At 41.6% G+C, this 13,327-nt stretch overlaps 1 protein-coding gene across 1 annotated transcript in view; it reads left to right on the top strand.

Moving 5' to 3' along the window:
- Positions 1–12,691, top strand: part of pde11a (phosphodiesterase 11a) — a 249,993-nt gene extending 237,302 nt beyond the window's left edge. Inside the window, exon 20 of the mRNA XM_072259771.1 lies at positions 12,548–12,691. Coding sequence (XP_072115872.1) covers positions 12,548–12,691 — 144 coding nt within the window. The remainder of the gene's footprint in view (positions 1–12,547) is intronic.
- The last annotated feature ends 636 nt before the right edge of the window (positions 12,692–13,327 follow it).

Raw genomic sequence — 13,327 nt, forward strand, 5'->3', positions numbered from 1 at the left:
CATGAACACACTCCGTCTAGATGTGTGTGTCGCTCCTTTTTATCTCCCTTCTGGAACAGGCAGACCCTCAGCCCCTGGGGGTCAGCGCCGGCTGTGGTCTTGGCTGGACGTGCTGTGGCTCCGACTGTGTCTCTTGGTCTCCCGACGTTCCCGATCCTGACTGTGCTCCTGCTTCCTTTCAGGCTTGCGGCCTCGCTCTTCCTCCTTCTCCCGCTCCTTGGCTTGTTCCTTGCGCTCTTCTTTCGAGTGTCATTATCAATTAAAACATGGTGTTCTGATATGATGTAGGTTCATTAACCTCGTCGCCAATTTGTTGTGTATGTGGCCAGGTTACACAACAATGCTATTTATAAAAACACTGGAGACGGGAGCGAAGTTTCATGGTTCTTTACGGGCAGAATCCGAACTCGACACACACGTACAGATCAATACGCGCCTAATAGCGCATGCTCAATATGTACCTAATAGAGCATTCAACGACATGGTACTAAAACATAAAGTAGTCCCTTATTATACTGTAGGCTATACGGTACACAAGTCAAAGCCCATACTGAAATAGCCTCTTTCTAAAGTCTTGTTAATTGTCACCCTGTCAGGAGTGTGCATTGTATAAAATAATTAAAATTAATTTAATTGCAAAAAACAATCCAGATTTTAACTATTTCTAATTGCATCCTATTAGAGAAAGATAAGAAGGCCAAGAACATTGTGTTTCCAAAATAACAAGAAATGAAACTGAAAACCAAGTTTGCATGAACAAACAAAACAATCTAATGCATCGGCTCAGTCAGTAATAGAAATAAAACATTGCCGGTCCCTCTCCTCACTCATTGTTAACTAATTGTGCTAACTGTGTGTTTTTCCAGCGAGTCCATGAGATGGATAATGGCACTACCATATAAGCATTGCAGACTAACAACTAAAAGCACAAATCAGTTTTCAGTGAGAAATACTTAGCAACATTGGGTTCATGTTGTCACAGCAGGGAAGCATGTGACCTATAATGCTGTCAAAGGTAAGAAAATAGTACCACAGGTAACATTGCTGTGATGCAACAAGCCCCTTATCCACTTGATTATTGTACTTGGAAATGAAATCATAAACAGTGATAAACATTATAATCCATCCGGGGAGAGTAAAGCCACTATTTGTGATTTGGTATTTTAAAAGATGTGCTATCATATTTTAAGAATCTGATTGTTCCCAGCCAAGGAATCAACAGCATGCGAGTCCAGCTCCTCACCCAGTGCTGTACTCTGGGCGGAGTGCTGGCTGCTCGTACTCTGTTGACATCTGAGCAACTGGTCCTCACTGCCAACTTTATCATTGCCCTCCACCCCCATGCAACTAATCTTGTAGGGTTGCCAAGAGTTTTGGGAAATAAGGGGGTGTAAAAATCTCCGAGAAATGTGGTTAGCTACCTGGAGCCGAAGTTAAAGTCATACTGAATAGACTTCTCACTGATAACATTGAAGGTGCTCGGAAAAATTTTAAACACAAATTTAGAGAAGTTAACTGTCAAGAGAAAGTTGTTGTTAAGTCAGATTCCTGCAGTTTTAAACTAACCAGTTTGGGAGAGGGTTTCTGCATATCTCTACATTGTAAAGATTTGCATCTGTGCAGGACTGAAATCACCACCAAAGGAGGTAATATAATTATTAAATACACTCTTGTAAATACCATCATTTTACCCCCCTAAAGCTTCAGCTGTGTGACTCCTAAATCTACTGGTCCACCCTATATCTTCTGAGCTAATCCGTTCTGAGGACATGCCCATTGAAACCATTCCTGTTTAGACAAGCTGTAGTATCTATACACAGATGCAAGACATTCAACCTCTACTGCATGAGAGATGGCACTCTGCTGCAGCTGGTACAGCCACTGCCTCATATCACCAGCGGAGCTTGCACATTCCCCTGTGACCCTGTGACCCTGTGGGATTCCTCTCAATAATCCAGCTTCCTCCCACTACCCAAGGAAGTGCAGGTTAGTAGTTTTATCGGCCACTGCCTCTGGTGAGGAGACGAGTGGCTGAATCTGCGGGGAGCTGGTGAGAATGTGGGATTAATGTAGGATTTAAATAGGTGGTCCAGGATCAGTGTGAGTTCAGTGAATCGTGCTGTGATGCCTTCTTTCATCTTACTTGGTCTATTGATATAAAACCTTACTTATCCTCACCTTCTCTCAAATATAATTCAGCCTAACCATTCCACTTGGCAGTAAGCTCCAGCTACCAACCATTCCCTGGATACTTTGTATTTTTAATGATTATCTTATGCTTGTATTATCTAGTCTTGGAATTCTCCACTGCATCAGACTCTTTGCAAAGTTTTAACTTCTCTGTATTGTAAATCATTTTTGCATCTTTTCTAGTTCCCAGTAGGTTTTTTTTGATAAAATAGAGACTAAAGTTTTACTCAGAACTTAGACCTTGTCTCACCAAGATTCCATATTAGTTTAATAGTTTATCAATTCTTTCTTTAAAAATTAGCCACAGTGTTTTTTTCTTTTTATTCTATTTGCAATCTGTACCAGAAGATGATTTTGTAAATCTGAAGATAATTTGTCTTTATTTAAATCTCTATTAACAGTTTAGTATGATGGATCTGACACAGTGCTGTTGTGTTGGAATCTACCTTGCTGATTGTTGTGCTTTCTATACCCTGCTATTAGTCAGCCTTCAACTTGAAGTAGTGGGCACTGTGTCTGGAAGGACTCATAGTCCATCGAAATTCCAAGACTGATCAAACAAACAAAAGAATATTCTCTTGCAAAGCTGCTCCAAAATATACCTGATGATTATTTGTTGCTCTGAATCCTAGCTTCCATAAATTCCGAAAGGCAAGATCTGAACCCTTAATAAAGCAGTTTTAAATGGATGAGATTAATCACTACAATCCACCATGTTCCTATGTTAGGCCCTGTTCCGTGATTAGAAGGCACAGTATATCCAGATCCAGGTGCCTGTCTTACCATATTACAACCTCAGTAATGTCCCCACCCTCCCACACATCTCCTACAACAAACGAAATGAATGTTTTACCAGGAAATTAAACATCCAGAATCAGGTTGTATACAACTCAGACCATTGGTATTTCTGATTGTCCAACAAGTGAGAAGAGTGGGAAAGCATCACACCATTGGATTCCTGACCAATTCCATCCTGAATCTTTGTGGAGAAACAGCCTGTCAAGGATTCATGGCCACATTCTGAAACTTGTGCGTTTTCTTCAGAGTGGAAATGCATCGTTGTCCTTAAGACATAGGAGCAGAATTAGGCTATTCAGCCCATTGAGCCTGCTCCAGCATTTCATCATGGTTGATTCCAGATATCATTCAAGCCCATACACCTGCCCTCTCACCATATCCCTTGAGGCCCCTACCAATCAGGAATCTATCAACTTCTGCTTTAAATGTACCCACGGACTTGGCTTCCTCTACAGTCTATGACAGAGTATTCCACAGACTCACCACTCTTTGGCTAAAAACATTTCTCCTTACCTCTGTTCTGAAAGGTCTCCCATCAATTTTGAGTATGTACCTCTAGTTCTGGATAACCCCACCAGAGGGAACATCATCTCCACGTCCACCCTATTTAGTCCTTTCGACATTCGGTAGATTTCAATGAGGTTCCTGCCCACCCCCCCCCCCCCACATTCTTCTAAATCCAGTGAGTACAGGCCCAAAGCTGCCAAACACTCCTCATATGTTAAAGCTTTCATTCCTGGAATCATCCTCCTCTGGATTCCCTCCAATGACAAAATATCTTTTCTGAGAAATAGGTCCCCAAGCTGTTGACAGTATTCCAAGTGTGGCCTCACCAGTGCTTTATAAAGCCGTAGCATTATCTCCTTGCGTTTATATTCTATTCCCCGTGAAATAAATGCCAACTTTGCATTTGCCTCCTTTACCACAGACTCAAGCTATGAATTAACCTTCTGGGAGTCTTGCAAGAGGACTCCTAAGTCCTTTCATACCGCTGATGTTTGAATTTTCTCCCCATTTAGATATTAGTCTGCACTGTTGTTCCTTTTACCAGGATATATTATCATACATTTCCCAACACTGTACACTTTTTCTGCCACTTTTTTGCCCATTCAGAATCAGAATCAGGTTTATTATCATCGGCATGTGACGTGAAATTTGTTAACTTAGCAGCAGCAGCAGTTCAATGCAATACATAATCTAGCAGAGAGAGAAAAAAATAATAAAATAAAACATAATAATAAATAAACAAGTAAATCAATTATGTATATTGTATAGATTTTTTTAAATGTGCAAAAACATCAATACTATATATTAAAAAAAGTGAGGTAGTGTCCAAAGCTTCAATGTCTGTTGAGGAATTGGATGGCAGAGGGGAAGAAGCTGTTCCCGAATCGCTGAGCGTGTGCCTTCAGGCTTCTGTACTTCCTACCTGATGGTAACAGTGAGAGAAGTGCATGCCCTGGGTGTTGGAGGTATTTAATAATGGAGTTGCCTTTCTGAGACATCATTCCCTGAAGATGTCCTGGGTACTTTGTCGGCTAGTGCCCAAGATGGAGCCGACTAAATTTACAACCTTCTGCAGTTTCTTTCGGTCCTGTGCAGTAGCCCCTCGGTACCAGACAGTGATGCAGCCTGTCAGAATGCTCTCCACGGTACAACTATAGAGGTTTTTGAGTGTATTTTTTGACATTCTTCCAATTTGTCGAAGTTCTGCTGCAATTGCATTACTTCCGCAGCACTACCTACCCCTCCACCTATCCTTATATCATCTGCAAACTTTGCCATAAAGACATCAATTCCATGATCAAAATCATTGACAAAAAATGTGAAAAGTAGTGGTCCCAAAACTGACCCCTGAGGAACACCACTAGTCAACGGTAGCCAAACAGAAAAGGCCCCTTTTATTCCCATTTGCTGCCTCCTGAGTGTCAGCCATTCCTGTATCCATGTCAATATATTTCCTGTAACACCACAGGATTTTATCTTGTTAAGCAGCTCATGTGAGGCACCTTATCAAATGCCTTCTAAAAATCCAAGTAAATGACATCCACTGCCTCTCCTTTGTCCATCCTGCCTGTTACTTCCTCAAAGAATTCTAACAGATTTGTCAGACAAGATTTCCCTTGACAGAAACCATGCTGACTTTGACTTATTTTATCATTAGTCTCCAAATATCCCAAAACGTTGTCCTTAATAATGGACTCCAACAATTCCCCAGTTGTTCCTAACTACTCTCTTCCCAGAATGAAGCTGTATATTAAGTTACCTACTTAACTGAAACTTCAAATGACTAATCAATACAACTAACAAATTCCCACATAATTGTCAAATAAAATTAGTTCTATATTAATACTAATTCTCCAGGGTGGATAAGACTTCTTACAGAAGCTGGTGCTACTATCACCCATGTGAAATGAGTGGCTGGGTAGAAGTAGAAAGGATGTTTGGTTAATCAGAAGCCAAGACATAAAGGCTGATCCACCACATACACCTTCATTCCACGTGCAGTAATCGTAATGGTCCAAAAAAACTCACTGGTATATAAACATGGAAAGGGAGTTGGGTAGACACACAAAGAACATGGTGGACACAGAGAGAAAGAAGAGGAAGCAGGGAGAGGATGAGTTAGCAGAAGGAAGAAAGGTGGTGTTACCCAGGACATCTGGGAATCTCCTCCATTTATCCACACCTTCACATCAGTCTCATTTAGTCATAGTGATCATGGTTCCTTCTTCCAAATTCTAATGTGATTTCTGATAGAGTGGTAATAATTATTTGCTAATCGCTAGAGACTTTCTAGAGTTTGATGAAGAGCTTTCCACTTCCCCAAGAGGCAGGCAGGCAAGCAGAATGTGCACTACAGAATAACAAGCTAGACCCTCTGGAATGGTGAGCCAGCAATTCAGAATCCCCCAGTGCCACCTGAGTACAACCGAGAGTGCTCCACTTCTCTGTCTAAGATCCCTCCTGGCATGGCAATCAGGATGATGGTCAAAAACTTAAAGAAGTTCCAGGTCTGGGGCCCAGTCGGTTCAGATGCCCATTTTTAGAATGGAGAAGGCTGGACAGAATACCCACAGGTGAGAGTATAAGTAAACAGGAGATGTAAACGCACCAACTGTATCGTCGGCCTGGAGGTTGTGAAATAAAAGGGGTCACACCAGCATAGATTAGAAAAACAGCAAAGTGATAGAGAGTAGAGAGGTGCAATGTCAGATACTTTAGACTGGAGGCAGACAAACAATGAGGTCTTCAGGAGTCAATACCAGAAACACTTCCTTCTTTATATACATTATCAATTTGCATTTGGTAGTTTCAGATGCAATCTCCAAATCTGTAGGAAAGCTTAAAGACTTTGAAGTGTGTTGAACCGTGAGGAGGATTGTAATATACAGAAACACAATATGGACAGTTCAGTGGAATAGTTGGAAATGTAATAGATGAGCATTAAGGCAGAAAAATTGTGTTAACATTCTGATGGGAAGAATAAAGATAGACAATATAAACTAGAGGCACAATTACGACAGAAGGCCATGAACTTAAAATGCTTACCCTCTCCACAGATTCTGCTTGACATGCTGAGTATCTTCAGCATTTTCTGCTTTTATTTCAGATATATAGCAGCTGCAGTCTTTGCTGTTAGTCACAATTCTAAGAAGCTGCAGGAATAATTGGAGATGTATGTGTTCACATTATCAAAAGTAGAAGGGCATGTTGAGAAAGTGCTTCAAAACAGAAGCATCCAGGATCTTGACCTTTATTAATAAGGACTTGAGCAAAAAAAGAATCAAGATGACCTTTTCAAAACACTGGTTCTGCCACCAGTGACTGGGCTTTAAACGTTTTGAGTGCAGGGGAGATCTTCTACATTGTCTCCAGGGATGAAGAATTTAGTTACAAGAATATTTGATGGGAATGTTCTACTTAGATAGCATTTGTTTGAAAGAAAATCAAACAGAAGAATTTGAAATCCTGAGGGGACCAGGAAGAGTAGATAGAGAGAAAATGCACTTGGTAAGTTGCTGAGGTTCAGATGTGACCCAAGGGAAAAACTTTGTAAGCAGCAAATGATTTATGCTGTAAGGTAACACCAGGGGGAGCAGTGGAGGCAGTTTGAGATGGTGTTCAAGAAAGAACAGTATTGGGTACTTGAAAGGGAAATGTTTGCAAGTATGTGAGGAGAGGTGGCAAGTGGGACCATCTGGATTGTTCTATTGTGGCGATGGCAGAGAGTTGTTGGACTGAATAGACCCATGCTGGAGCCATCCTGTGACTTTGTGAATAAATTGTATTGAGTTCATTAATGTCCCCAACAAAATAGGGTAAAATGCCTCTGGTGATCTCAGTCAAATATGATGCTCAATTTATTCTAATTTCTGCCAGTCAGACAGTTCTCATAACTAAAAATCAACCCAGTGAATGTTGGTGTGCTTTTTTTTCAAGGCAAGCATAATCTTTCCTTGGGGGTGGAAACCAAACTCATCAAAGGCCTGGTATATCAATGAGGCCTCAACTCCCTTCACCGGAGTGCCTTAATTTTTCAAGGTGCCAGAAACTGTTTTCTGCAGCTGTGAAAAATTGATTTATTGCTGGTTTGTATTGCATTACACAGTCAAATAAAACAGAAAATATAATGCTGAAAAATAAAGAGGTGTAAAATTCTCGCTGGAGGGAGAGGCATGCTGATAGTCAACATTGAATCCACAGTTTAATTCGGTCTCTGAATAAAATACAGTCAAGGTCACTGAGACGGAGAACGAAGGAGTGAAGGCTAGATGGAGTGGGGAGGTTTGCTCTTTTATATGTGCTATATGTGCCTTATGCTGTGTATGACTGTTCGTGGTTATGTTTTATACCTTGGCCTCAGAGAAACATTATTTTGTTTGGCTGTATTCATGGGTATTCGTGTATGGCTGAATGACAATTATACTTTAGTTTGAACATGAACTTTTGAGATGATTGTGTTGTGTTATGTAGGTTATTGCTTGATAGACTTTGGCTACGATCAGTGGTTAAAAACAAGTTATTATGGAGTGTTTCTGGTTGCATTTCAGCAAAAGGAGTGAAAGACACCAGTTATCATCCTCAGGAGCAGCAATATCTGTATGTCAATTGCAGCTCACAGACGAAGGATTTAGCTTCTATACCTTCTACTCCAGTAGAAGGCGAGGGTTTTGTTATGCTGAAAATTGGAATCAGTTCTCACACTCCATGTCATTATGATCTTGCACCTCATCATTTCCTCTCTAGCTGTTCCATTTTATTATTGTTCTACCTCAATGCACTGTGTAATGATCTGTATGGGCATACACAGGATGAGCTTTTTCACTGTAAAGCGGTACATGTGACAACAATAAACCAATTCCAATTCCACTTTATTACAATCTACCATTCACTAATTAATGGATATTGTTAAGGATTTAGTGAGATGGGGAAATTTCCTGTTTGTATGCCAAACTGTGAGAGAGGATTTTGCATTGGTTAGAGTGCAGGAAGCTGAGGGGAGATTTTATAGAGGTCTATAAAATCACAAGAGGCCTGGCTAATGTAGATAATCAGATGGAAAGGGCAGTAGGCTTAAGGGAAAATATGAAAAGTTTAAGGGAGACCTGAAGGGCAAATTTTTCACACCAAGGGTGCCAGTATGTGGAATGGGCTGCCAGAAGTAGTGGAAGAGTATACAATAAAGTATAAAGTATAAAGTATAAAGAGGAAGGGGACAATTACAATGAAAGGTTCAGAAAGATATGGGTCAAATGCAGAAGCAAATGGGACTCACTCGGGGAGCCAACTTAATTGGCATGGACAAGTTCAAAGTTCAAAGTAAATTTTATTATCTAAGTATATCTATACATAGAAACATACATAGAAAATAGGTGCAGGAGTAGGCCATTCGGCCCTTCGAGCCTGCACCGCCATTTATTATGATCATGGCTGATCATCCAACTCAGAACCCCGCCCCAGCCTTCCCTCCATACCCCCTGACCCCCGTAGCCACAAGGGCCATGTCTAACTCCCTCTTAAATATAGCCAATGAACTGGCCTCAACTGTTTCCTGTGGCAGAGAATTCCACAGATTCTCTCTGTGTGAAGAAGTTTTTCCTAATCTCGGTCCTAAAAGGCTTCCCCTCTATCCTCAAACTGTGGCCCCTCGTTCTGGACTTCCCCAACATCGGGAACAATCTTCCTGCATCTAGCCTGTCCAATCCCTTTAGGATCTTATACGTTTCAATCAGATCCCCCCTCAATCTTCTAAATTCCAACGAGTACAAGCCCAGTTCATCCAGTCTTTCTTCATATGAAAGTCCTGCCATCCTAGGAATCAATCTGGTGAACCTTCTTTGTACTCCCTCTATGGCAAGGATGTCTTTCCTCAGATTAGGGGACTAAAACTGCACACAATACTCCAGGTGTGGTCTCACCAAGGCCTTGTACAACTGCAGTAGTACCTCCCTGCTCCTGTACTCGAATCCTCTTGCTATGAAGACCAGCATACCATTCGCCTTTTTCACCGCCTGCTGTACCTGCATGCCCACTTTCAATGAGTGGTGTATAATGACACCCGGGTTTCGTTGCACCTCCCCTTTTCCTAATCAGCCACCATTCAGATAATAATCTGTTTTCCTATTTTTGCCACCAAAGTGGATAACTTCACATTTATCCACATTAAATTGCATCTGCCATGAATTTGCCCACTCACCCAACCTATCCAAGTCACCCTGCATCCTCTTAGCATCCTCCTCACAGCTAACACTGCCACCCAGCTTCGCGTCATCCGCAAACTTGGAGATGCTGCATTTAATTCCCTCATCCAAGTCATTAATATATATTGTAAGCAACTGAGGTCCCAGCACTGAGCCTTGCGGTACCCCACTAGTCACCGCCTGCCATTCTGAAAAGGTCCCGTTTATTCCCACTCTTTGCTTCCTGTCTGCTAACCAACTCTCCACCCACACCAATACCTTACCCGCAATACCGTGTGCTTTAAGTTTGCACACTAATCTCCTGTGTGGGACCTTGTCAAAAGCCTTCTGAAAATCCAAATATACCACATCCACTGGTTCTCCCCTATCCACTCTACTAGTTACATCCTCAAAAAATTCTATGAGATTCGTCAGACATGATTTTCCTTTCACAAATCCATGCTGACTCTGTCTGATCATTTCACCACTTTCCAAATGTGCTGTTATCATATCCTTGATAACTGACTCCAGCAGTTTCCCCACCACCGACGTTAGGCTAACCGGTCTATAATTCCCCGGTTTCTCTCTCCCTGCTTTTTTAAAAAGTGGAGTTACATTAGCCACCCTCCAATCCTCAGGAACTAGTCCAGAATCTAACGAGTTTTGAAAAATTATCACTAATGCATCCACTATTTCTTGGGCTACTTCCTTAAGCACCCTGGGATGCAGACCATCTGGCCCTGGGGATTTATCTGCCTTCAATCCCTTCAATTTACCTAACACCACTTCCCTACTAACATGTATTTCGCTCAGTTCCTCCATCTCACTGGACCCTCTGTCCCCTACTATTTCTGGAAGATTATTTATGTCCTCCTTAGTGAAGACAGAACCAAAGTAATTATTCAATTGGTCTGCCATGTCCTTGCTCCCCATAATCAATTCACTTGTTTCTGTCTGCAGGGGACCTACATTTGTCTTTACCAGTCTTTTCCTTTTCACATATCTATAAAAGCTTTTACAGTCCGTTTTTATGTTTCCTGCCAGTTTTCTCTCATAATCTTTTTTCCCCTTCCTAATTAAGCCCTTTGTCCTCCTCTGCTGAACTCTGAATTTCTCCCAGTCCTCAGGTGAGCCACTTTGGCTAATTTGTATGCTTCTTCTTTGGAATTGATACTATCCCTAATTTCTCTTGTCAGCCACGGGTGCACTACCTTCCTTGATTTATTCTTTTGCCAAACTGGGATGAACAATTGTTGTAGTTCATCCATGCAACCTTTAAATGCTTGCCATTGCATATCCACCGTCAATCCTTTAAGTGTCATTTGCCAGTCTATCTTAGCTAATTCACGTCTCATACCTTCAAAGTTACCCCTCTTTAAGTTCAGAACCTTTGTTTCTGAATTAACTATGTCACTCTCCATCTTAATGAAGAATTCCACCATATTATGGTCACTCTTACCCAAGGGGCCTCTCACGACAAGATCGCTAATTAACCCTTCCTCATTGCTCAAAACCCAGTCCAGAATAGCCTGCTCTCTAGTTGGTTCCTCGACATGTTGGTTCAAAAAACCATCCCGCATACATTCCAAGAAATCCTCTTCCTCAGCACCTTTACCAATTTGGTTCACCCAATCTACATGTAGATTGAAGTCACCCATTATAACTGCTGTTCCTTTATTGCACACATTTCTAATTTCCTGTTTAATACCATCTCCGACCTCACTACTACTGTTAGGTGGCCTGTACACAACTCCCACCAGCGTCTTCTGCCCCTTAGTGTTACGCAGCTCTACCCATATCGATTCCACATCTTCCCGGCTTATGTCCTTCCTTTCTATTGCATTAATCTCTTCTTTAACCAGCAACGCCACCCCACCTCCCCTTCCTTCATGTCTATCCCTCCTGAATATTGAATATCCCAGAACGTTGAGCTCCCATCCCTGGTCACCCTGGAGCCATGTCTCTGTGATCCCAACTATATCATAATCATTAATAACAATCTGCACTTTCAATTCATCCACCTTATTACGAATGCTCCATGCATTGACACACAAAGCCTTCAGGCGCTCTTTTACAACCCTCTTAGTCCTTTTACAATTATGCTGAAAAGTGGCCCTCTTTAATGCTTGCCCTCTGTCCTCTGAAATTTATTTTCTTGTGGACATCCTCAAAGAATCTATAGAATAATAACCATAACAGATCAATGAAAGACCACCCAACTAGGGCATTCAACCAGAGTGCAGAAGATGATAAACTATGCAAATATAAAAAGCAGTAATAATAATAATAAATAAATAAGCAATAAATATGGAGAACATGTAATGAAGAGTCCTTGAAAGTGAGTCCATTGGTTGTGGGGAGTTCTCAATGATTGGGCAAGCGAAGTTGAGTGAAGTTGTCCTCTTTGGTTCAAGACCCTGATGGTTGATGGGTAATAATTGTTCCTGAACCAAGTTGTGTGAATCCTGAGGCTCCTGTACCTTCTTCCTGATGGTAGCTGTGAGAAGAGAGATCAACCTGGGTGGTGGGGATCGCTGATGATGGATGCTGCTCTCCTGTGACAGCATTTCATGTAGGTGTGCTCAGTGGTGGGGAGGGCTTTACTTTTTTTCCACTACTTTTGTAGGATTTTCCATTCAAGGGCATTGGTGTTTCCATACCAGAATGTGATGCAGCCAGTCAATATCCTCTGCAACACACATCGAGAGAAGTTTGGCAAAGTTTTAGATGTTAAGCCAAAGAGTCTGCTTCCATGCTATATAACATGTAACTGAGGAGAGGCTCTTCATTTTCCATTAAAATTAGTGATTCTCATTTTCCTTCTGGTAAAATTCTTAACAAGAAGCATTTATATCTTTTTGTTAATTAATTCCTAGGCCCTGGTGAAAGTTAACCCACGCCTGAAGCCAATGCTAAATGGGATTATCCAGAATAGGCTTAAATGGGAGGAGATGCACCAAAGAGGACAAGGAGGCAGAGACAATCCCCGCCGCAGCACAACCACGCAAGACATCAGCTAAAGCTCCGAGTGTCATCTCCGGGGATGGGCGATCAGCTTGATATGGCTCATATTCAACTGGATTGGGACATCCTTCAGTTGTGCTTTGCAAAGCCTGAAACAGTGTGGCTGTGCTGAAACTCCCAGTGTGTTTCTGCATGGGACAGAATCCATCCACTCCGAACTGAGAGTGAAAATAACAAAAACGATGAGTGCACTGCAAATATTGTGTTGTAGGCATATGTCGATAAAGCTCTTAAGAAGCTCACAGAGTCCCTTTGACAGTGTGCAGGTAATACAGCTCCATCCAGTGCTACCAATTGCTAAGGGTCTGCGGTCTGCTGCAGAGAATATACAGGCATCATAAGCAGGTTTAATTATTCAAGGACAGAGAACCGAAATGTTCTGAGCATCCTTTGTCTGCCAGACCCATGTTGTTTCTGCTTTCCTTCTCCTGACCATTGGAATGAGCAAGCAGCTTGTTTACTTTATACAGTGGATTCTGGTTAATCGGGACACATTGGGACCCGGACATTTTGGCCCAACTAAGTAGCTGCCCCAATTAGCCAAAGTTTTATGGAAATAATAAAAAGGTATTAAAAAAAAACAAACTACTGTTTAATTGAGTAACAAGTTATGTATTTAAATGAAATACAGA

This window comes from Mobula birostris, chromosome 6, assembly GCF_030028105.1.
Source record: "Mobula birostris isolate sMobBir1 chromosome 6, sMobBir1.hap1, whole genome shotgun sequence".
NCBI classification, from domain to species: Eukaryota; Metazoa; Chordata; class Chondrichthyes; order Myliobatiformes; family Myliobatidae; genus Mobula; species Mobula birostris.